Source organism: Gambusia affinis, linkage group LG05 (genome assembly GCF_019740435.1).
Source record: "Gambusia affinis linkage group LG05, SWU_Gaff_1.0, whole genome shotgun sequence".
In the NCBI taxonomy this organism is placed as follows: domain Eukaryota; kingdom Metazoa; phylum Chordata; class Actinopteri; order Cyprinodontiformes; family Poeciliidae; genus Gambusia; species Gambusia affinis.
In genome coordinates this window covers 21,365,668-21,386,052 of record NC_057872.1, presented here as the reverse complement: position 1 = coordinate 21,386,052, position 20,385 = coordinate 21,365,668, and the positions used below count along the sequence as shown (strand labels likewise).

The following is a 20,385-nucleotide window of genomic DNA, read 5'->3' as shown; positions in this document are numbered from 1 at the left end:
TTTAACAGCAGTTGTTACAACATAAATGCTAGCTGGATTTCTTAGAAATATTTTCTCCTCCTGCAAACTTTATTTTTACTCAACATATCGAAGCATTTTAAGGTATTTTCTGATTTTCTCGACAAACAAGAAGAGAGTAAACATTAACTACAAGAGAAAATCAACCAAATCAGATTCATTTTCTTTTTTGTGTGTGTGTTCACAAACAAAAAATTAACATCAGAAAACTCTCCAGTGTTGATCATCTGCTCATATCTCTTCAATAGCATTAAAGCTACCCACAATAAATAAAAAGGACATTAAAACGTCTGGGAAGGGGAACACAAAGGCTTTATTTCATGCCAGGCAATAAGCAGTGCACAGCTGATGCGCTCTTAAAAATATCAGAGTTCTGAAGGCGGTGCAGAAGTAACTAAGCTTCTTCTTTTCTTCATCAGCACTGCTGTTAGCTCTGGGATTTTGAGTAGGAGCTAATTCTGATAACCAAAGTTCAAGTTTCAAGATGTCTCTTTCCTAATTAGCTTCACTTCCGGATGCTGATCTCAGACAAAACAAACTCAACTCAGCTTTTGATATAATTAAACCCTTGGGTAAAAGTGATACATCGATGTATTTTCACATGACAACCATCAGTGTACCTTTGGGCAAGACTGTCACTTCTGCATACACTCATTGATGACGGTTTTCTCAGGCTGTTTCCATTAAATTATTAAATTTAATATTAATTGTGATGACTGATTGTCTTTGGTATTTTTTAAGTAATGTACACTAAGTCTGCAGCCATTTTGACCAGCCTCAAAGATATTTATCGTGACTTTTGTTTTACTAAGCAGCTTGCCTCCTCCAAAGCCACAGTGTGGACGCTCCTGCCAGCTGATCTAAACCCCTTGAGCAGCGGAAAGGAAGATGTGCATAGCTGTCTTTCAGAACGCAGCAAACCAGAAGCAACAGGGATTAATTAAAATGAAAAGTGAAGTTTAGCCTCAGACCACCATCACCTAATGAAAAAGTCCAAGCATCCTGAAAATCTGCTTATGGTCTGAGAAAACAATTTAAATTTAGGGTAAAATCATTGGTTATATGCAACTATTTTGTACTCCTGACTTTTCAATATGCTACTAAAGCAAAGGCATTTCATTTAGTCTGTGTGATATGAAAATATTGAAAGGAATATACAAGTTCAAAAGAATTGTATTTAGCTCATATTAGTGTTGGCTTTTTATCCATTAATTTTTAAGTTCTTTTTGTGTTTAACTTCAGTACCCTTTGTGTCTCTGTGTTGACACCATCCCTTCTCAAACCAATCCCTATAAAACGATTAGCATTCCCAGATTATGTTCACCTGGTGTGTGGTATAACCTCCTTGCTTTCATTGTCCTCTTCTGTTTTCTTACATTTTGTTCTTGCATCTGCCTGTCAGTTTAATTACCATTAAATTCTTCAAACTCACTATGTTGCTCCTGGTTTCTTGCCTGCATTGTGTCTACTTCAAGCACACTTTGGATGCAAATGTATTGTGATGCAGTTTATTATTACTTGCCATAGGCAATTCAATTTGTTGAATTGTAGTAAAACAAAGAAGGCTGCCAGACTGTACAAGTATAATTTGTAACAACATATTGCAGAAACAAATGTAATTCATTCTTTTTAGTTTTAAAAACTAAAGAACTGTTGCTGATCCCAAATATCAGTGTGCTGTGATCTTAGAGTAATCTTCTGGCAGTTCTTTTCCAACCCCTCACCACTTTCTCACAAGGTGAGGCTGAACCAAAACTATAACATGCTGTGTAATTAAAGGCTCAATTTGTTATAAAAATAATGATTCAACACTCTTTGTCTGCTAGAAAGAAACACACTTTTCAGTCTGAGTTCTTTGGTTAAAAACACAATCCTTTGAGGGTTACACACAGGAGAATAATGTCACATCTATGGGTTGTTTCTATATTACTTGAGAGTGAATTTCTTGTGACTGGGCACTATTTAAATCAAGTATTGATCTGAATTGATTTGCAATTTGCATATGAAAACAAAAATTGTGTTTATAGAGGGCTCTAAAACTTGTTCTAGCCCACTGTTCTATCCTCCTAAATTCAACTATTGATTTAAAGTTTAGTCAGTTAACGTCAGCCCTTTTTTGCGTTGATACCTTAATTCTGGGTCAAATCTAGAACCCAACTCTTTTGTATTTAACTATACAAGGTTGGATTTTTGGTGTTATTTTTGAAGGTATTCCTCGGGATTTAAAGCATTACAGCCAGACATGCGGCGCTTATCCATCCTTTAAATCTGCAGGACTTTTGTTATTGTACCAGACTGGCAGCTGAGTGGAGAGATGCGGAGCGGCACCAGCAGCAGCAGCGCGTCAGAGTGAAGCCGCTTCTCCACCTCATCACACAACAAGGCACACAGAGCCGACCTAAATTATTTTAGTGCCATAATTATCCGAGAATTCCCCAAGGTATTCTACAGTCGGAAAAGGATTTAATGAAATAAGGAGGGCGGAGTGAACTGTGGTGCGACAGATGTTGGGAAAGTCTTGTTGAACGTGGAGAAAAGGAGGAAGAGGAGGAAGAGGAGGGAGAGGGAGACTGTCCTGAACTCGGATGAGCATGTGAGCGTTAAAGCCATGAAGGATTTGCGATGATTCCTACCCTGAAAACATCCGCTGGTGAGTTTCATTCATGAAATAATTGCTTTTCTGCAGAAATTTAACACAATTTTCCATCACTTCGGTTTGCTCTTAACTTAGAAACATCTTCTTACATTCCGGTACCTTTTCAATAATAACACATGTAAAGATGAATTTGACTCATATTGAAATCTGATAGCATAAAAAAAACTTTTGTACTGAATACAATAAATTTGATGGAAATATTCACTTTTATTTTAACTGCTTACGTACAAAACAATTTAAAACATTCTCACCTGACATCCAAAGCCTACTTTTCTGTAAAGCTTATATGTAGTATAGAGGATTGAAGGAAAAATAAGATCAAGAAAAGCCAAGTTTAACAGTAAATATTTTTTTACTGCATTTTTGCCTGTTTTTGTGGTAGTGTAATGGTGTCTATTCATTTTGGTATTCAGAAAAATGTATCACCTTTCAAAATTTTTAAGAAAGCCCAGATCAGTCAATGCAGCAGCAAACTATTATATTAACGCCCATAGCAACTTTATGTTTATGATTTATGTTATAGTGATTGAGTGGATTTCCAGGAGGATGCCAAATGCATCTTTACTCACAATTTTCTTCTTTTGAAATTATCTTCACACATGTGTAAAAGGGCTTTAATATTATTTTATCCTGAGTTGCCTGCTTGTGCAGATCTGTTGCTGTTTTTTGTGGAGCGCCTCTGAGCAGTAATCCTCTCCATAATTTGTTCCATAAACCTAAAAAGGGCTGCAGCAGACTGTGTTTTAACTGCCTTTGAGCAGGATTACAGACAGCAACAACTGCAGCCTCATTTCCTCATGGGACAGCGTTTACTTGTGGGTGTTTACATCAAAGTCCTTTATAAGTCCATTTAAAACTGCTGTATTACCAGACTTGGTACAGCTTGTTATGAACAAGGTTTACCCTTTTTATAAAAAAAAAAAAAAAAAAGTTGCAGATCTGAACTTAGAGCAGAAGGAAACTTGTTAGTCCTCCCTTCCCCATCATAATCAGGACACACATCACATCAGTTGAAGCTCAGGAGAAGCAGATCACCATCAAGGGAAAACCAAGGATTTACGCCTGGGATTCAGCCAAATGGGCAATTTAATCAGAGGCCATTTTATGCACTTGAATTATGTCATACTCCTTAGCGAATGATTTACCTGAACTATTATATTCAGAGGGAAATTTGGACTGCAACTGACTTGAGCTTCGGGAGAGGAAGCTATTGAGCTTTCTTGCCTTGGTGATTCTAGGTGATTCTGTGTGTATTTACCTTTAATGGGTCAGTTCATGGGCTCATTGACCTTCATCATTTTGATAGTCTTAGGAATTTCATGTAATTAAATATTTTCAGACTTTGCAGGCTAAATTTACTTTGAATGAACTTTATATTTTTTACTCAAATGGGTCACTTTTAGTTCAAGCTTGGCAGGGTATAGGATCTTTTTTCTTAACAATATGGAGCATGGAATAAGGAACAGAAGAAAAATCTGTCATAGAAACGAATCAGAAGAATCCAGCAATGAACAAAGACAAATCAAAAGCTTTATTACTGAGGCGAGAATGGAAAGTGACAAACGAACCAGAGGAAACATAGTCCAGCTGTGGCAGGAAGAAAGCAGGGAACTGAGGGAGGAGACTGATGAGTACAGATGGAACTGAACTAGAACTCGAAGTAGGGTACCCACAAACTAAAATGGAAAAGGCTTACCAATAGTCAAGAAAAGTAAATTCAATTGCACAAAGAACAGAACATCTGAATAAACTGAAACTAAACGGAGGAATAAACCTATATGGCAATACCTTAGTAATGATAATGAACACAGGTAAATGAAGTGAATATGGCAAGGCCTAAAAATCATGAATAAATCACAACAAAATGATCAAAATCCAAAAATCAAAACATCCAAGGAATATAACAAGCTTTAAAAAAATCCTGAAATCATGTTCAAACAGTATTTTATCTTTTTATCCTTTTACTATGGACCTTTTTATGTCTGGAATAAGGATATAATGATGTTGATGATATTGTTTTTGTTTTGCAATTTATCATAAAAGAAACTGTAACATTTCTATAGAAAAACGCGGATTATGATTGGCAGTGTTAATCCTAATTTTAGCACTTGGGCAATCATATGTTGTTAATGATTCATTGACCATAATCCAATCATTGGTGTTTTTGCTTGCTAAGTCTAGCGAATCACTCAATATTTTAACATCCAGATGTGCTGAAGATATTTTGCTAAAATACCAAGTGAGCATCAGATCAGAATGGAGAAGACAGAGAGTTTAAGTGGCTTTAGTTGTTGGTGTTAACAACCAACACGCATTTTTATGCGTAACCATTTGTCGGGATCAGGGTTAAAAAAAAAGAAAAGCTGGCAGAAAATTGTTTTGCCACACACTGAGGCCTTTGATGTGTCCTTCACACTAGATCTCAATTTAATAGAGCACCTTTAGGATGTGGTAGAGCAGGAGAAATTCAAAGCAGAAACAAATAAGGGAACATACTTTTAGAAAAGCACAGACTCAGCAGCTGCTCACTTTACTGACAGTACTGTATCCTGTGCTGTCCTCAATACTGTCAGACTCTGGTTGGCAAAACTGTGTCAAACTGTTATTTGACAGGATAAAATCCAAAGACATCTTTTTTTTTTATTTTCTAGTTGTGGAACTCACTATCCTCAAACACTCTTAGCAAATATTAATCTTTATTCAAACCACTAGCGTTAACAGCTTTAAGCCTTAAACATCTGTCGACAAAAAGCCACGTGCATATGTTGATAAACTCATTGTCTGACTGTGCCTTTGACCTTTTTTCCAGAGCTTTAATACCAGGGTCAGGTCAAGATGGTTCTGTCAGGGAAGGTGTATCAGAGCTCAGAACAAAGCATCCTCACATCCAGCCTCCATGTTTTTTCAGTCTTAACAGGCAGGAGATTATCTTCAGCCCTTTACTTTTTTTTCAAAAGCTGCAAAGGACAAATCTCTCAATTTGCACATGAGGTCTGTGCCATGTGCAGTTGTTTGTCTTTTCATCCCAGTCTTAACTGCTTTTGGAGCATTCGCACATCTTTTCAGGGAGGAATCAATAGTGCACAGCACTTTTGAACCTGCTGTTAAAGATTTAGGCCACATTGTGATTTGAAGTTCTCTCGTAGATGAAGAGAAGGACGGGATGTTTTCTGCTTTTGGAGGAATACAGTTAGAGTAGGAATAAGAAATGAATATTTGCCCCAGGCTGATGTTTTTGGACTATAGATAAAAAGCATCTATAGATTAGAGGGTTTCTTTCATCATGTATTACTTTTAAAAGAGACATCCCTTCCTTTCCTTTTTATTCACTCATGTGGGAAATATGAAGCTGTTCCACATTTGAAAGGAAACTGGGTTACTCCACACAAATAAATCTGTTTTGTTTTGTACATAACAGAAAAGCTTTCATGGGCAATTTCTTTTTTAACTTTATAAATTTTAGTAGAAAGAAATACAGTTTTAAAAGCATTTTTGATGAACAGGTTCATTTCAATTCATTACACAATTATTAAAAATTTTATTTATTTCAGTTATTTATTTCATAAAGTGAAATTTGTATATTAGCAAGATGTATTTTACATACTGCAAACTATTGCAAGGTTTTTATTTCAACTATTTTGGTTTACAGCCCATGCAAATTCATAATTCAGTTTTTAAGAATTATATATAAAATACATTTTAAAATAAGGAGTTTCAATAGGATACAAATACGTGGATGACTCCAGTCACTGACAACAACAAGGATAGTAATCTACAAAAGCTCTCTGTGACAGAAACTGGTAGTTCACGTATTACTTTAACCAAGAAAATTATTGGAAAATACCATTGAAGGAAAAAGTCTGGAAGACAAAGGTTACACTAAAACAAAGACATTGAAGCTCCAACTTAAAATAATAATAATAATTTGTTACGTGTAATCTAATTGTTTGTCAAACGTACATGGAGTCAGTGCTTCAAGAACCACCCAGAGCTAACATAGATTGTCTACAGCTGTCTGATTGTAAATGTACTGTACTTAAGTAGCATCAAAAGTCTCTCCAGCCTTCTACTGGAAACCTTTAAACCATGTTATGCTTTCTTCTGTTGATAAGCTTTAAGGACATGCTGTTTTCATTTATGAGCAGGACTTGGCACATGTTCACATTGCCAAAAATACCAAAACCTGCTTTAAAGAATCAGGTTTTGTTACCCCTGCGTTTTGGATTTTCTCATATGTATGGATTACCTGTCAGGAAGTGGGGGTGCCTATGTCTCGTTTTTTGACATTTTCTTTGAAGCTAATGAGGTCTGGGTTATAGCAGCACTCAATCCTGGAGGTGTAAAAAAAGTGTCAGAGACAGACTTTTTTGCTAAAATCATCACTTTCTTTGACTTCAAACTGTTGCAGTTTTATTAATGTTACTCCATATCAGCTGGACAAAAGTGTGGCCTTTTTTTTAATTTATTGGAAGAAGACCAAAGATGCAGAGAAACGTAATATTTGAAAAGCTGAGGAAATCTGGTCAAGCACTTTTATGCTGCCACCTTTCAACATCGGATACTTTTGTGTCACGTTTGATGGCAGAGAATGTCTGCTAAAGTGCCATCCCTGTATCTTCTTTCTTTCTTCATCTGAACTAATGTATCTCTCTGCTTTGATCAACATCATTTCCTGTCCTGGAGACATGGTGGCAAAAGGAAAAGCAAAACACTGACAATTTTAAAAGTAAAACCCTCCATTAAATTGGCCTATCTTCCTCCCAGTGTGCCTTTTGTTCCCATTCAGGCAAAGATATGTCTTTTGAGGGCTATTAGGTTGCAAAACCCAATTTGTTGAAAAGCTGATTTTTTAACATTTCTGCACTTTTCTCAACTAAATAATTTGAATGATTTCTTCCCACAGTTATTGTGTAATGTGCCCTTCCACCTGCTTCTTCATGTTGCCAATTTCTCAGAATGAATAAATCTTTTAGTTAATTTCTTTTCCTGTTGGCAGAAGTGGAATGATCTCACTCACACATACACACACACGCATATATATATATATATATATATATATATATATATATATATATATATATATATATATATATATATATATATATATATATATATATATATATATATATATATATATATATATATATATATATATATATATATATATATAAAGAAATTGACTAGGAGGTGTACATACAGATTTGTTTGTGTTTCTATTGAGCTTTCACCTTCGAAATTGTGTTTCACCATGTTTATGGAAAAGATTTGACATTATTTTTCATAGTTTGTTTTTGTTTTTTTATGTCACAACTCAGATGTGCAGACATTAGTGAACCAATATATGGACTGCAAACATCATTTTTGAAGCAAAGTTTTAAACATGTAACATATTTGACCTCTCTGTCGCTCACATCCCTGCCTGTAAATGCCAGAGTAGGAGCAAAATTCCTCAATTATGTTCTCACAAATGCTAATGTTTATGTCATCAAATAAGGGTAAACCTGTATGTCTGTTTTGTTTGTTGTAGTTTATGCTTTTGAGATTTTATCTCATAAAGCTCCATTATGTCACAGACGCAGCATTCAACACCAGCAAACCTCTTGCTTACTGCTGTAACTTAAGTTAATGCTTCACAAGACAAAAAGTCTGAATCTAAAAATGTACAGCATACAATGTATCTTCTTGGAGTGTCAGTTAAGCACTTCTGTCAGTCATCCGGCCATTTTTCCCTTCCCGTCTGTGCTGTTATACCTGGCTCTGACTCAGATGGAAATCAGTTGGGATTATAAAGAGGTCCTGTCAGATTAGCATGCCAGCAGACACAGAGGAAAACCTCCACCTGAACAATGAAGACAGATTACGGATATGTTTGATTTTCCTTGAAAATGATGCCATGACTTAATGCTGTTATATTTATGTATATGAATAAATATGTACCTTGAGTATGCGTAGGTAGGGGATATTCTTAAGCCCTGTAAAAAAGTTTATAATGTCCTATTTTAATTGTTCAAATACCAAATATGCCTTGACACGCACAGTAGAAACTGTCTTTACATCACTGCAGAAGTTGACATCCATGGTCTTCCTTATTTTTGCTCCAAGGGGTTCAGCCAATCAGTATTCAGGAAAATAATGGCGCTCCTGGATTGGCTGCTTTGCAAATGCCAGCAAATAGTGTGAAAAATATCATTGCACCTAAGTATTTCATCCTCCCAATCTGCATTTTTAAAAAATATTTAAATATCTGTTAAAAAAATAACATTTGCGAAATTATAAATTACTTAATCTTATGTTTTACATAAAATCTCTATTTTTATTTCTCTATATATAGAATAGAAAAACAATCATTGTATAATTGAAGCATGCACATTCAACTTAGGCAAACATATTAAAATTGAAAAATAAAAAAGACTCCAAAGAGAAATTTCCATAATAGAAACAAAAATACTGTTTATTTGTTAAAAATGGCAAGCCTGGGCGTGCTGCAGTGTCGTAGAGGATAGCGCGACCCACGTTTGGAGGCCTTGAGTTCTCGGCGCGGTGATCGCGGGTTCAACTCCCAGCGACATTTATCACGTCTGCCCCTCTCTCACTCCCCCTTTCCTGTGAGCCTACTTTCATAGAGCCCACAAAAAGAACCCTTGGAGGGGGCGAAGAAAAAAATTTTATAAAAAAGAATGGCAAGCCTGAATTAAAATAAATAATTTAGAAAATACACGTATGTGTATATTTCTGTAAAGAGACATGGCAACAAAGAAATTAAATGCATTTCTTTCTTTCTGCAGGTTATAACTTCCAAATTCACATTTGTTTAACAGATTTCAGTCTTTTCATTTTGCTCAGCCATTTCTGCTTCATTGTGCTCTGGTTCTCACACATATGTGAACAAAAAGGGAAATCTCTGGCTACTTGCTCCTTGATCTTGTTTTATTTTACTCAGAAGAACTTCTTTAGTTAAAAGGTGAAGGTCATGGATTTAATGAATATTACCTGGCTGTAAGCAGGTTTTATAAAGAGATGAGTGCAACTATGATCACTAGGTGCATTGCCCTGAATTACAATCTGTGTATAACAAACGACCCGGTTCAGATTTGTAGTCCTCAGTCTCCCATCAGTCAGCTGGCCTTTAACGCATGACCTCCTGACATCTCGCTGATGTACGATGATGGATCCGGTGCATCATTTCTGTCAGCTGAGATGGCCTAATTTATCACATTACATAGGTGCTGTGCTGAGACTAATTCCCTTCCCTCATTTATTTGCACTATTATTAATATTGCAGACACTGCACTTTATGTGATGTCAGAATGTGGAATAACAGCAAAGTGGCTAACCAACCAACAGACAGTGGGGAGTTAAAGTGCTGTGAATGGAAGCACTTTAACTAAACATTTATAATGCAAATTCTGAAGCTCATCGTAATGTGTCACTTTCTTTATCATTATTTGCCCTAAAATGCAACAGCATCCATAAAAGTAAGACAATTAGCATCCACTTTACGTAATTTTTATATAATCTAATGATTACACACACTTATGAATTTTGCTCATGTCACAGCTGATTGAAACAGCTGATTGAAACAGTAATGAAATTGAAAGTGGCTTTACCTTCACATTGTCCATAAATATTACATAATTCCGACCTGAGTTACCGAAAGAGATGGCACTGTAGCACCACAAAGGAGATTATACGCCAACAACAGATGCCCAATTTTTACCTGTGATGTCATTGGTCAAATGTTGGATCATAACTTAAAGCCAGTGACAGTAGAATCCTGTAAAGGATTCAAAGCCAGAATTGCTGCAATTAAAACTGGCTCAGTTGAAGAGGGAACCAATTTCAAAGGAGATTTAGCATGCTGGTCTGCTTTATCTTAAATGCTTGAAGGAAAATGAGTGTTGCAAAACATACACAGTGATCATAAACTGACAGAAAAGACCAATGAAAAAAACGTTGAACACAAAAATCTGGGTTCAGGAGTAAAGAACCAGTGTGACCAGAGGTAAAGGCAGCAGCTACTCCCTAAATGTCTTCTTCCTGAAGTGAGTCTTACCTAAACAGATAAGATCTGAGCCAGTAGAACAATCTATGATGAAAAATAAGACGCTTCTAGTTAATAGTAGCATTAGCTCCTTCAGTGGGAGAGAGAAACTATTACGCAATAAAAGACACGATATCACGTATAGAGAAAGAACATGAAGGCAGAAATTGGCAGAAACACAAAGAGAGGTGACACAGTGAGCAGAGGGTAGCATTGTTTGTTTCACACATACCAGTTTTAGCCCAGTGATGGACAGCCGACCTGTCCTGGGTGTACACACACTCTCATTCTGCGCTTGCTGGAATTTACCGCCAACTCCCTGCAACCTTGAGCTGGATTAAGCGGGTATAGAATATGGATGGGGAACATTTGCATCAGAATTTGGTGTTCTGGAGTGATGTAACAGTCAGTCAGTACTCGGTATTGAAGCCAACATTCAATTTTAGCTCCTCTTCAACACAGTTTGTAAAAAGACTTTGTAGTTCATTGCCCCAGTATTACACAACTAGTAAAAAAAAGAAAAAGAAAAGAAATGTCTGAGCCTATAAAGACCCTTAAAACTTAGACACTTGGAGTTTGTACCACAGATTTCAACTTCATGTCAGGAGAACTACGGTAAATTCTCATTTTCATAAATAAATGAAAAGTGGATATAGATGTCCTGCAGTCCTTCTTTAAGGATTTGTGTATAGGAGTCATTGTCAAAGGGAAAAATAAAAAAAATACATTGAAAAGAACACATAAAGACAATAATTGTTTGAGATATTTCAGTTAGTTTGAGATTGATTCAATGTGTAAATAAGGATGCCTTAATGTGGCAGTGCTTATATGGTGAGTCACTGTTCATTCATGCTTCATTTGAAACATGTTGTGTAGTTAGGGAAACAAGACTTTCCTTCAGTGATCAATTTTGCAGCTCACTTGGATTGAACCATTATAGAAACAGTTTAAAAAGTGGTGTGAACATCAAGCCACATTAACTTTGCTTCAATAAAACAAATTCTGCATGGTTTATTTCAGAGATCTTGTCTGTTTGGCATACAGTAATTGTGACTCGTGACTGGATGTTGTTTATACGTTTTTTTTTCCCTCCCAGACAAATCCAAGGGAGAACCCCAGAGACCTTTGTTTGCCTGCTTTGCACCCAACAGCTGTTCTGCTGGCAAACAGTTCAATATTTGCAGTTTGAATTTAGAAGTTCCCAAGGGCTGTCACACTGTAGCAGCTGCCAGAGCCCCTAAAGGAAAAATGAAAAGCTCAAACACTCCCCATCCAAACTTTAGACAAACAGGATTCAAACAGACACTCAGAAACCACACTAAGTGCAAAGACCCAGTTGTCTGTTGTTTTGTTCCAGCCGTTTTAATTGGGGATTTGGGACAGGCTCTTGTCTTTCTCACTGTGATGAACTAAAAATAGTCTCTGACAAGTGTCAGAAAGCCCCATCGGGTTCAGATTGTGCATTCTTAGTCAGGACAGAGCAGCTCGGCACAGGGAGTCATGCTCAGGGCATATCAAGTCAAAGGAAACAAAGCAGTTTGAATGTGGGGGCTCCACTAAGGTCATGTTCCTATTTAATGGACCTGTTGCAAAAGGAAGCCTTTGCCTCAAGAATTCATCTCAGTAATTGAACATTTGTCACAGTTTTTCACATTTTGCTGCAAGCGACTTAGTAACAAGGAGCACCGGGGAGTGACAGATAAGGCAGAACTTAAAGAAGCAATGCTCAGAGAGAGTCTTTTATTCTCAAAAGTAATGAGGCCATAATGCTAGCAATAAGAACAGACTGATTTAACAGAAAATCGCAGCACCTTGCTTCCTCCTGGCAGTGCCACAGCAGAAAATATGAGCTCTGAGAAATGAGCAGCAAAAGTATTTCATCTGTTTCATTTCTTTTTAGCTTTTTGACATGCATTTTTCAAGTTTGCTAAATGTTGAACTCTTAATGACTCATCTTAAAAAAGAAACACTAATTAATTTCATCATTATTCTGTATTACACAAAGACGAAGAGTATCATAAAGTAAAAAGATGCACAAAGAAATGTTGTAGACCCCTGTCTGTGTTCAGGCCCCAAAGACAGGCTAAACATTTGGTGGCAAATGGCCACAGACTGATGTAATGCGATAACTGGCCCGAGCTGAGAGGCTTAATGAGTTTTGTCTGATGAAAGAGCAGAGAGAACAAATTGGAAAAGTCAGTTGGAGAATGTCCCATAAATAAGCAACAAAAAAAGTTAAACTAAAATAGTTTTTAGTGGTCTCATGATATTCTCTCCTGCAGTAAAACAAAGTTTTTATTATCAAGTGATTAGCAGTTTTTTTGTTTGTTTGTTTGGGTTTTTTTCAGGAATGAAAATTTGCTCTTTTATTCTAAGGGCATCCAATGTTATTGTGTAAAAGTCCTGCCAAACATGGAATTAAAGGTAATTTGTATCTACTATAGCACTCTAATGGACCGGAGATTTAAAAAGGGACGTAAAAAAACATTTGTATTTTAAAACTTTGGGGCAGTACTGACATATATTCCAAATATTGAGATAGGACATGGGTTGAGAGAAGATAGGAAGACCTGTAGCCAAAGTCTTCAGGTCAGAAATCAAACTTCAAATGAATAATCCCATCCAATAATCTCATATATACGGGGTGCCCTGTCTGCCACTATATCTGGCACCAACCTAAGGCACTTTGTAGAGCATGTCTAGGATATTTCTTGTCCTATGACATATTATGAAGATGCAGCAAATACATAAAGCAATCTTTGACAGTCTGGCTGTTTGCCTCAACACATTCTCTAAGTATTGTCAAATCTGTCTTTGCTTCTCTTCAGGTGATCCCACAGCTGTTATGTTGGGGTTAGTTCTGGGCACTCAGATGAGCCCATGTTGTGGCCCCATGTTGTGGATAAATGTCCTTTTGAAATACAGAGTGATGACAATTTTTTTACCTTTCTACCAGAGATAAGTTTTTTATTTAAAATATTCTGGTATATCTAAGCATTCTTAGTCTCATATTTGTCCTTATATAGGCAACATAGGTGTTGGTTGACATATATGGCTAAAAATACAGAGTTTGTACAGCATGTCTAGCTTATTTGAAAGAATATGCAACTTGGGAAACTGTGTACAATTCTAACATGGTATTGGCTAGCATTTAAAAAACAGCCAATACAGCAATCATTTTCCTTGACACTGATTGGCTGTGTGTCTAAGAATGGCAATAAGAAAGCTTCTATGGTTGTACTACAGTAGTACTAAGATGGTTCCCACTGTCAACATTAATGCATAGCTGTTATTTTAGCTGTTGAAATAGGTTTTTTTTAGAGGGGATTCATAGATTTTAGCTATTTCTAGATGGTTGTGGTTCTTAACCCTCATTTAATACCGGTGTAGATGTCATGGTACTTATGAAGAATTAGGGATGCCAAGATATCAGTCTTTGCTACGGTTTTCTGACAGTCTTTTACTAGACTGCATACTGTGTGTGTGGGCAAGATAAACTTCAGTCACCCAAGTGGTCAGGACCGTCCACACATAAGTGACATGAGCTCCCATCTTTCCCATTTTGAAAATGGATTTATAAAAGAGTGATTTTGTGTTTAAATCCAATTTAAACATAAAGGGTTTCATGCAATCAAATTTTATTTAATTTATAAGGATTGCTCAGGGTGCCACTAATTGCGGAATTTTTCTGTAAAAAAAAAACAAAAAACTATTTGAAACTATTCAGATTTCTTTTACTGTTTGATTAAGTAGCTGCAATAAAAATATTTCTCTAAATTTTTCAGAAAATTTGTAAGTTTCTAAATTCCAAAAATGTTTTCATGTCACATTATTAGACATCAGTAAGAGCTTGTTTTTCAACCTCCCTGTTTTCAATCTCCATCAGCAGTGGAAACAGCAAAGGACTCTGTGTAATAAGAAATAGTTAAAATAATTAACACCGTAATGTGAAACTCTTGACTTTGCCCTTTGCAGGGTGAGAAATAAATGACAAAATTCCGAATGCATTTCACTCTCCTATCCTGTTCCCCTTTTGATTTGATGGAAGGGGTCGGTCCCTGCTGTGGCTCAAAGTGGTGACCTTTGTATGGACTGCAGCTTTATGATGTGTGTAAAAAATACTGAGAGGAGTGGTCCTGATCCAACATGAGCTGAAAGGGCTCAGCAACTGGCCCAGTCTGAGATTTCACACACCTGTCAGGCTCAGTCTCTGACAACTTAGTTAGGAAAGGCATTTTAAGCTCATTTAAACCCACTGGTTTTAAAGAGCTGCTCTTTGTTATTGACAATCTATTAAGTATTGTAGTTATCCATAGAGTATTGATTTTTAAGGAGATGTTTTTTTCATTCTTTTTTTTTAATCAGGGCATGCACAACACTCTCTATTAGAGAAGGTCATACCTGATAAAAATAACAAAACCTTTTCATTGTTGAGTCTGAATTGACTAATAAGTCAAGCTGTTGTCAATGTGGACTAGCTTTAAATGGCTACTTGTCACCATCTTAGGGCAGGGTTGTATAAAAGTCCCTTGGGTTTGCCAGCACTTTGATGTATAACTCAACCTCAAGTGCAGTGAGTTAAAAGTGCAAGTCTTGGCTCGTGAGTCAGCACTCCCTCCCAGTTGCTATAAGAAGTGTTTGCTTGGAGAACAGCGATGAGACAAAGCCCGCACAGCTCTGGGAGTGTTGGTAGCTGTCACTAAAAGGAAAGGCTGCAACGAAGCTGGGGCAACACTCTGGGAATGGTCTGATGTCTGATGTTGAAGTTTAAGAAGCTTCGGCTGCTCCAGGTTAGATTTAAACTGTTTCTAGAATGTTTTATTTTATAATTTTTGGACTTTGGAGTGTGGTTTTGGAAGACATATGTCCATTCTTTGTAACTGGACATATTGGTGAATAAGTGTTGCTAATGTTTAAGGTTTAAATTGTGAAATTTTGTTTAGTTTTACTGATAAAATTCAATTCCTGAAGCTTTGTTGTATTTCAGCCAGTCATTCCAGTGGTTGTTTTAAGGGAAGTTCACATTTTAAATACTTCTTCTCATGACATTTTCATGCTGCTGACAAGGTCAAACACGTCAAGAAACAATACAAGAAAATTTCCATATGAATGTGATTCTTTACTGTTTGAGCATTTTTCACAATTCATTGTTATTGGTTTTGTTTTATGTTGCTTGTTGCATAAAATTCTGTAAATACTTTGGACTGTATCAAAATTTTGGTCTGCATTTTTTTTCTGTATTTTGTGCATCATCCCTCAGTTGGCTTCGTGTACTTGCAATTGACATTATTATGAAAATTTTTTTCAGCCAAGAAAAAAAAAATCATAAAAATCACTAAAATAAGCTTTATCATGAGCACATATTTTAATTTTTGTCATATCAAAAGACAGAAGTCATTTATTTTATATAGCTACAATGAAGAATGTCCATCTCTGTAATTAGTTGCTTTTTTCTTGGGATCAGAAGTTTAGAATCACTGCCGACTGATTTGTGAAACGTTTGGCTACCCTTAATTTAAGCTCCACTTGTAGTTGTACCTCAACCTTTCATGAGCGGAGTGCTGCAAAATGACTCATTTAGCACTTAAGGGAAAACAGAATGCTTAGAAGGCTGCCTTTGTTTCATGCTCTTAACTCATCTTATTTGTCACAGTTTTAATTCAGAGACCTAATGAGATGGACAGGATTTATACTTTTTCTGTTTATTCTAAGAAGGTTTGCAGCCTTTTCACTGAAAAATTAAACCTGTGTGTACAAAAAAATATATAAATTTTGTTTCTGAGTGTCTAATCATTTTTGCACTTTACTTATGCTTGTTTTTCTTCTTTCTTTAATCTAGGACATATTAGAAGAAATGCTTTTGAACCACAAAACTTTCCGACTGAGCACCTAAATCAGCCATGGTTCCTGCATAACTGGTTATGAAAATCTACACTCCAAGTCTGAAACGGTTTGTATCTACTCTTTGCTCATATTTTTTTTTATTTAAAGAATCCTCTGATCATCCAGTGACATTGTGTTTGTCTCTCTTCAGGAAGGGTGTAAGATGTTTGTGGAGTCAGTTGTCCGATGGTGGGTATGGAGCCTCCTGCTACAGTTTGGTCTGGGTGTATCTGCAGGAGGCTGCCCTTCACGGTGTACGTGCCGACCTGAGGCAAGAGAAGCTGTCTGCTCTGGGAAATATTTGACTTCAGTGCCAGAGGGTGTATCCAACGACGCCAGACGTTTGGATTTATCCCGCAATAGGATTAAAACTGTGGGACGTCGTCAGTTCTCTGGCCTCCTGCAACTTCAGGAGTTGGACCTCAGTGATAATGTAATCTCCATGATTGAAGTAGAGGCTTTTTTGGGCCTTAGGAATCTTAGGACACTTCGAATTAAAAACAACCGTCTCAAGATCCTCCCAGTGGGAGTGTTTTCTGGCTTGTCTAGTCTGCGCTATGTGGATTTGAGCCAGAATGAGATTCTCGTTTTTCTGGACTATACATTCAAAGAAATGGTCAACCTGCAAACGCTGGAAACTGGAGAGAATGACCTTGTCTTCATCTCACAAAGAGCTTTCTTTGGTCTGCAGAATCTGCAAGAGCTTAACTTAGACCGCAGCAACCTGACCTCCATTCCCTCCGAAGCCTTGTCTCAACTCCAGAGCCTGACCCAACTTCGTATGATACGCCTAACTATTTCTGCACTACCCAACAATGCTTTCCGACGACTACACCGTTTGCGAAGTCTCGTGATCTCGAACTGGCCAGCATTAGACTCAATTGCCGCCAACAGTCTAATTGGTCTTAATTTGACCTCACTTGTCATCAGTAGCTGCAACCTAAGCTCAATTCCTTATGCAGCCCTTCGTCATCTAGTGTACCTACGCTTTCTAGACTTGTCCTACAACCCTATCACTGTCATCCAAGGTAACCTGCTGGGGGATCTCCTGAGACTCCAGGAGTTGCATCTTGCCGGGTCAAGTCTGCTACAAATAGAGCCAGGAGCCTTCAGGGGACTGTCCTTCTTTCGCATGCTTAATGTGACATCAAATCAGCTCACTACTTTGGAGGAGAGTGCTTTCCATTCTGTGGGGAACCTTCAGGTGTTACGGTTGGACGGGAATCCCCTTGCATGCGATTGTCGGCTTCTGTGGGTGGTTCGTCGCAGGCTGCGCTTGAACTTTGATGGACATCAGCCCACTTGCTCTTCTCCCAATACGGTGAAACATCGAGAATTCAGAGAGTTCTCAGAAAAAGAACTCCCAAAGCTTTTCACCTGTCGCCCTGCTCGTGTCTTGGACCGCAGACCGCAGGAGGCCAGAGTGGAAGAGGGTACCACCGTTCTGTTTTCCTGCAAGATTGATGGGGATCCATTACCAGTTATCACCTGGATTTCCCCCCAGAAGACTGTGTTCTCTCCTTCAGGAAGAATCAGAGTTTTACAGAATGGTACTCTGGAGGTGCGATTTGCTCAGATTCAGGACAGTGGTACATACCAGTGCCTGGCAGGCAATGCAGCTGGCAATGACAGCCTGACTGTGGGTCTATATGTGAAGGGGCTTCCACATAACAGATCCATCCCTTTGTTCACAGAAGAAGGTTGGGTTGAGCCTTCAACTGCCCAAGCTGCCAACTCCTCAGCTCAAATGGCCAAGCCATATCCCTTTGACGCAAAGACCCTGATAATTGCCACTACCATGGGATTTCTGTCATTCCTCAGTTCTGTGGCCATCTGTTTTGTCTTCATGTTTTTCTGGAGTCAGAGCAAAGGTCAGATCAAGCACACAGCAACTATTGACTTTGTTCCTCGTTCTTCTGTTGGTGGAGGAGGAGGGGATGGAGGTGAAGGGGGCAGGTTTACTATGAAACTCATTTGAAGAGATATAAGGTGATGAGACCAGTCTCTGAATGAAGTACTGACATTTTGTTGCTCAAAGACTGCAACCAGAGTTGAAATGGTCCTGGAGAAAGCAGTTAAGGTATATCTTTGATCATGCTAGTCCCTCTGTGAGTTTTAGAGCTGAAAATTATATCAGTGGCTTCTTTTCTGTGTCATTTGAGGAAATAAAATGCATTTGCTTTGCATTTGTTTAAACACATCATACTTTTAATCAGCATGTGCTTACACAGTTTTCCTTTTTTTTTTTTTTTATAATAATAATTAACCATTATCATAGGTTTAACTCCTCTTTTATTAAGCTGTGATAAATTTGAAACATCTACTGCTTTAAAAATATAAACCAGACCTGATGCTGTTTAATCATTCATCTTTTATCAATGTACTCAATCTTATCTTCATATGCCAGAACTGACTTATCAATTTTACACTGGCTTTAATTCTCAAACAAAAAAATATATATATGTAAAGCTTTTATATCCAACTATGGCGTATAGATCAGCAAAGGAATTTCTTCCTTTAAACCAAACTTTTTGTGACTTTAGGGGTTTGTGTCACTTATAAGGTTGCAGAAAAATAACATATATATATATATAGTATCCAGCTATATATTTTTTCTTTATAACACTTATGTTAAATCATGATATAGGAGTGTCAAACCACTGATAGCAAGCCACAATGTATGTAGGGAATGTATCCTTCCTGTTTCAGATTTGACTCTTTTTTTAAAATCTGCCTTTCCTTTTGTTACATAAATTCACCGTATTACAATATTAGGGGACTGTTTATTCTATCACAGCATGCTTACATTTCTCTTTTTTATATTGATGACATGTTTTTTTATATATCTAAATATAATGTAACTACACAAAACAGAAAAATATGTGCCTCAGCAACATTTTCACCATCGACAGAGAGAATGCTCACCTGAACAATATTGTCTTGTTGTTATTTAGGTCAGGGGCAACATGTGTCCTCTGTTTATTGCGTCATTTTATCTAGTTTTGGGGATTAGTGTCATTCAAATATGCCACTCTTGGTGCATGTGTGCTTAATTTAGTTGATGCACAATGTTATATATAAAAACAGTGCTTAACCACACCCAGAAAAAAGATTTTAATGTGGCACACATACTAAAAATGTTCAGTTACTGTAAATTACTCTTTTTCAGCCTGTTATTAAATGCTGGTTTCGATCTTCATTGTCTGTGTCCTTTTACTGTTTATAAAGAAATTTTCCTGAGGGTTTTGAACCTAAAAGAAGTTTAATCAGAGTTGGAATTGTTGAGAATTTGCCAAAATGGCACATTTTCTTGCATAAAGGAGAAGCTTTATCCTCACCATATGATTCCATTCTGACAAATATAAGTTTTAGTTTAAAAAAGCAAACTGGTTATGTTGTCCTTTTGCAATATTAAACCACAAAACCACCCTACAAATATGTAGTTAAATTTTTTTCTAAAAAGATGAAGGATTATGTGTACAAAGTAATACTGTATTTGCTGCTCGTTCTCTCCTGGCTCCACGTGTGTTCCAACTGAAATACCATTAATCTCTTTGGACATTTACCAACATTTTCTGCCTCTTTTGCTCCAAGTGCTTAAATGCTGACTCTGAAATAAAATCAAAATATGGGAGAAAGTAGTGGAAAATAAACATTAACGTAGGAGCTGCCCATGTTTGCAGGTTTAAGAGACTTTCCATACTCTTAGCAAAACCCCTGAGCAGCAAATACTTTCGTTTATCTCATGCAGTCGCCCAGAATAACCCAGAAAAAGGGAGAAAAAAAA

At 37.0% G+C, this 20,385-nt stretch overlaps 1 protein-coding gene across 2 annotated transcripts; it reads left to right on the top strand.

The window, feature by feature from the left end:
* The first annotated feature begins 2,364 nt into the window (after positions 1-2,364).
* lingo4b (leucine rich repeat and Ig domain containing 4b) lies at positions 2,365-19,794 on the top strand. 2 transcript variants are annotated; one of them, XM_044117398.1, is made up of 3 exons: positions 2,365-2,668; positions 16,555-16,665; positions 16,750-19,791. In XM_044117398.1, exon 3 carries the CDS (start codon positions 16,762-16,764, stop codon positions 18,574-18,576), a length of 1,815 nt encoding a protein of 604 aa, XP_043973333.1. In that variant the 5' UTR covers positions 2,365-2,668; positions 16,555-16,665; positions 16,750-16,761; the 3' UTR covers positions 18,577-19,791. The 2 variants fall into 2 exon arrangements, with proteins under 2 accessions (XP_043973333.1, XP_043973332.1); XM_044117397.1 differs by lacking the exon at positions 2,365-2,668 and adding an exon at positions 15,362-15,505 and having other exon boundaries at positions 16,750-19,794.
* Positions 19,795-20,385: the final 591 nt, after the last annotated feature.

Coding starts and splice junctions, on each gene's coding strand:
- lingo4b (XM_044117397.1), top strand. CDS start 16,762: ATGTTTGTGGAGTCAGTTGTCCGATGGTGGGTATGGAGCCTCCTGCTA.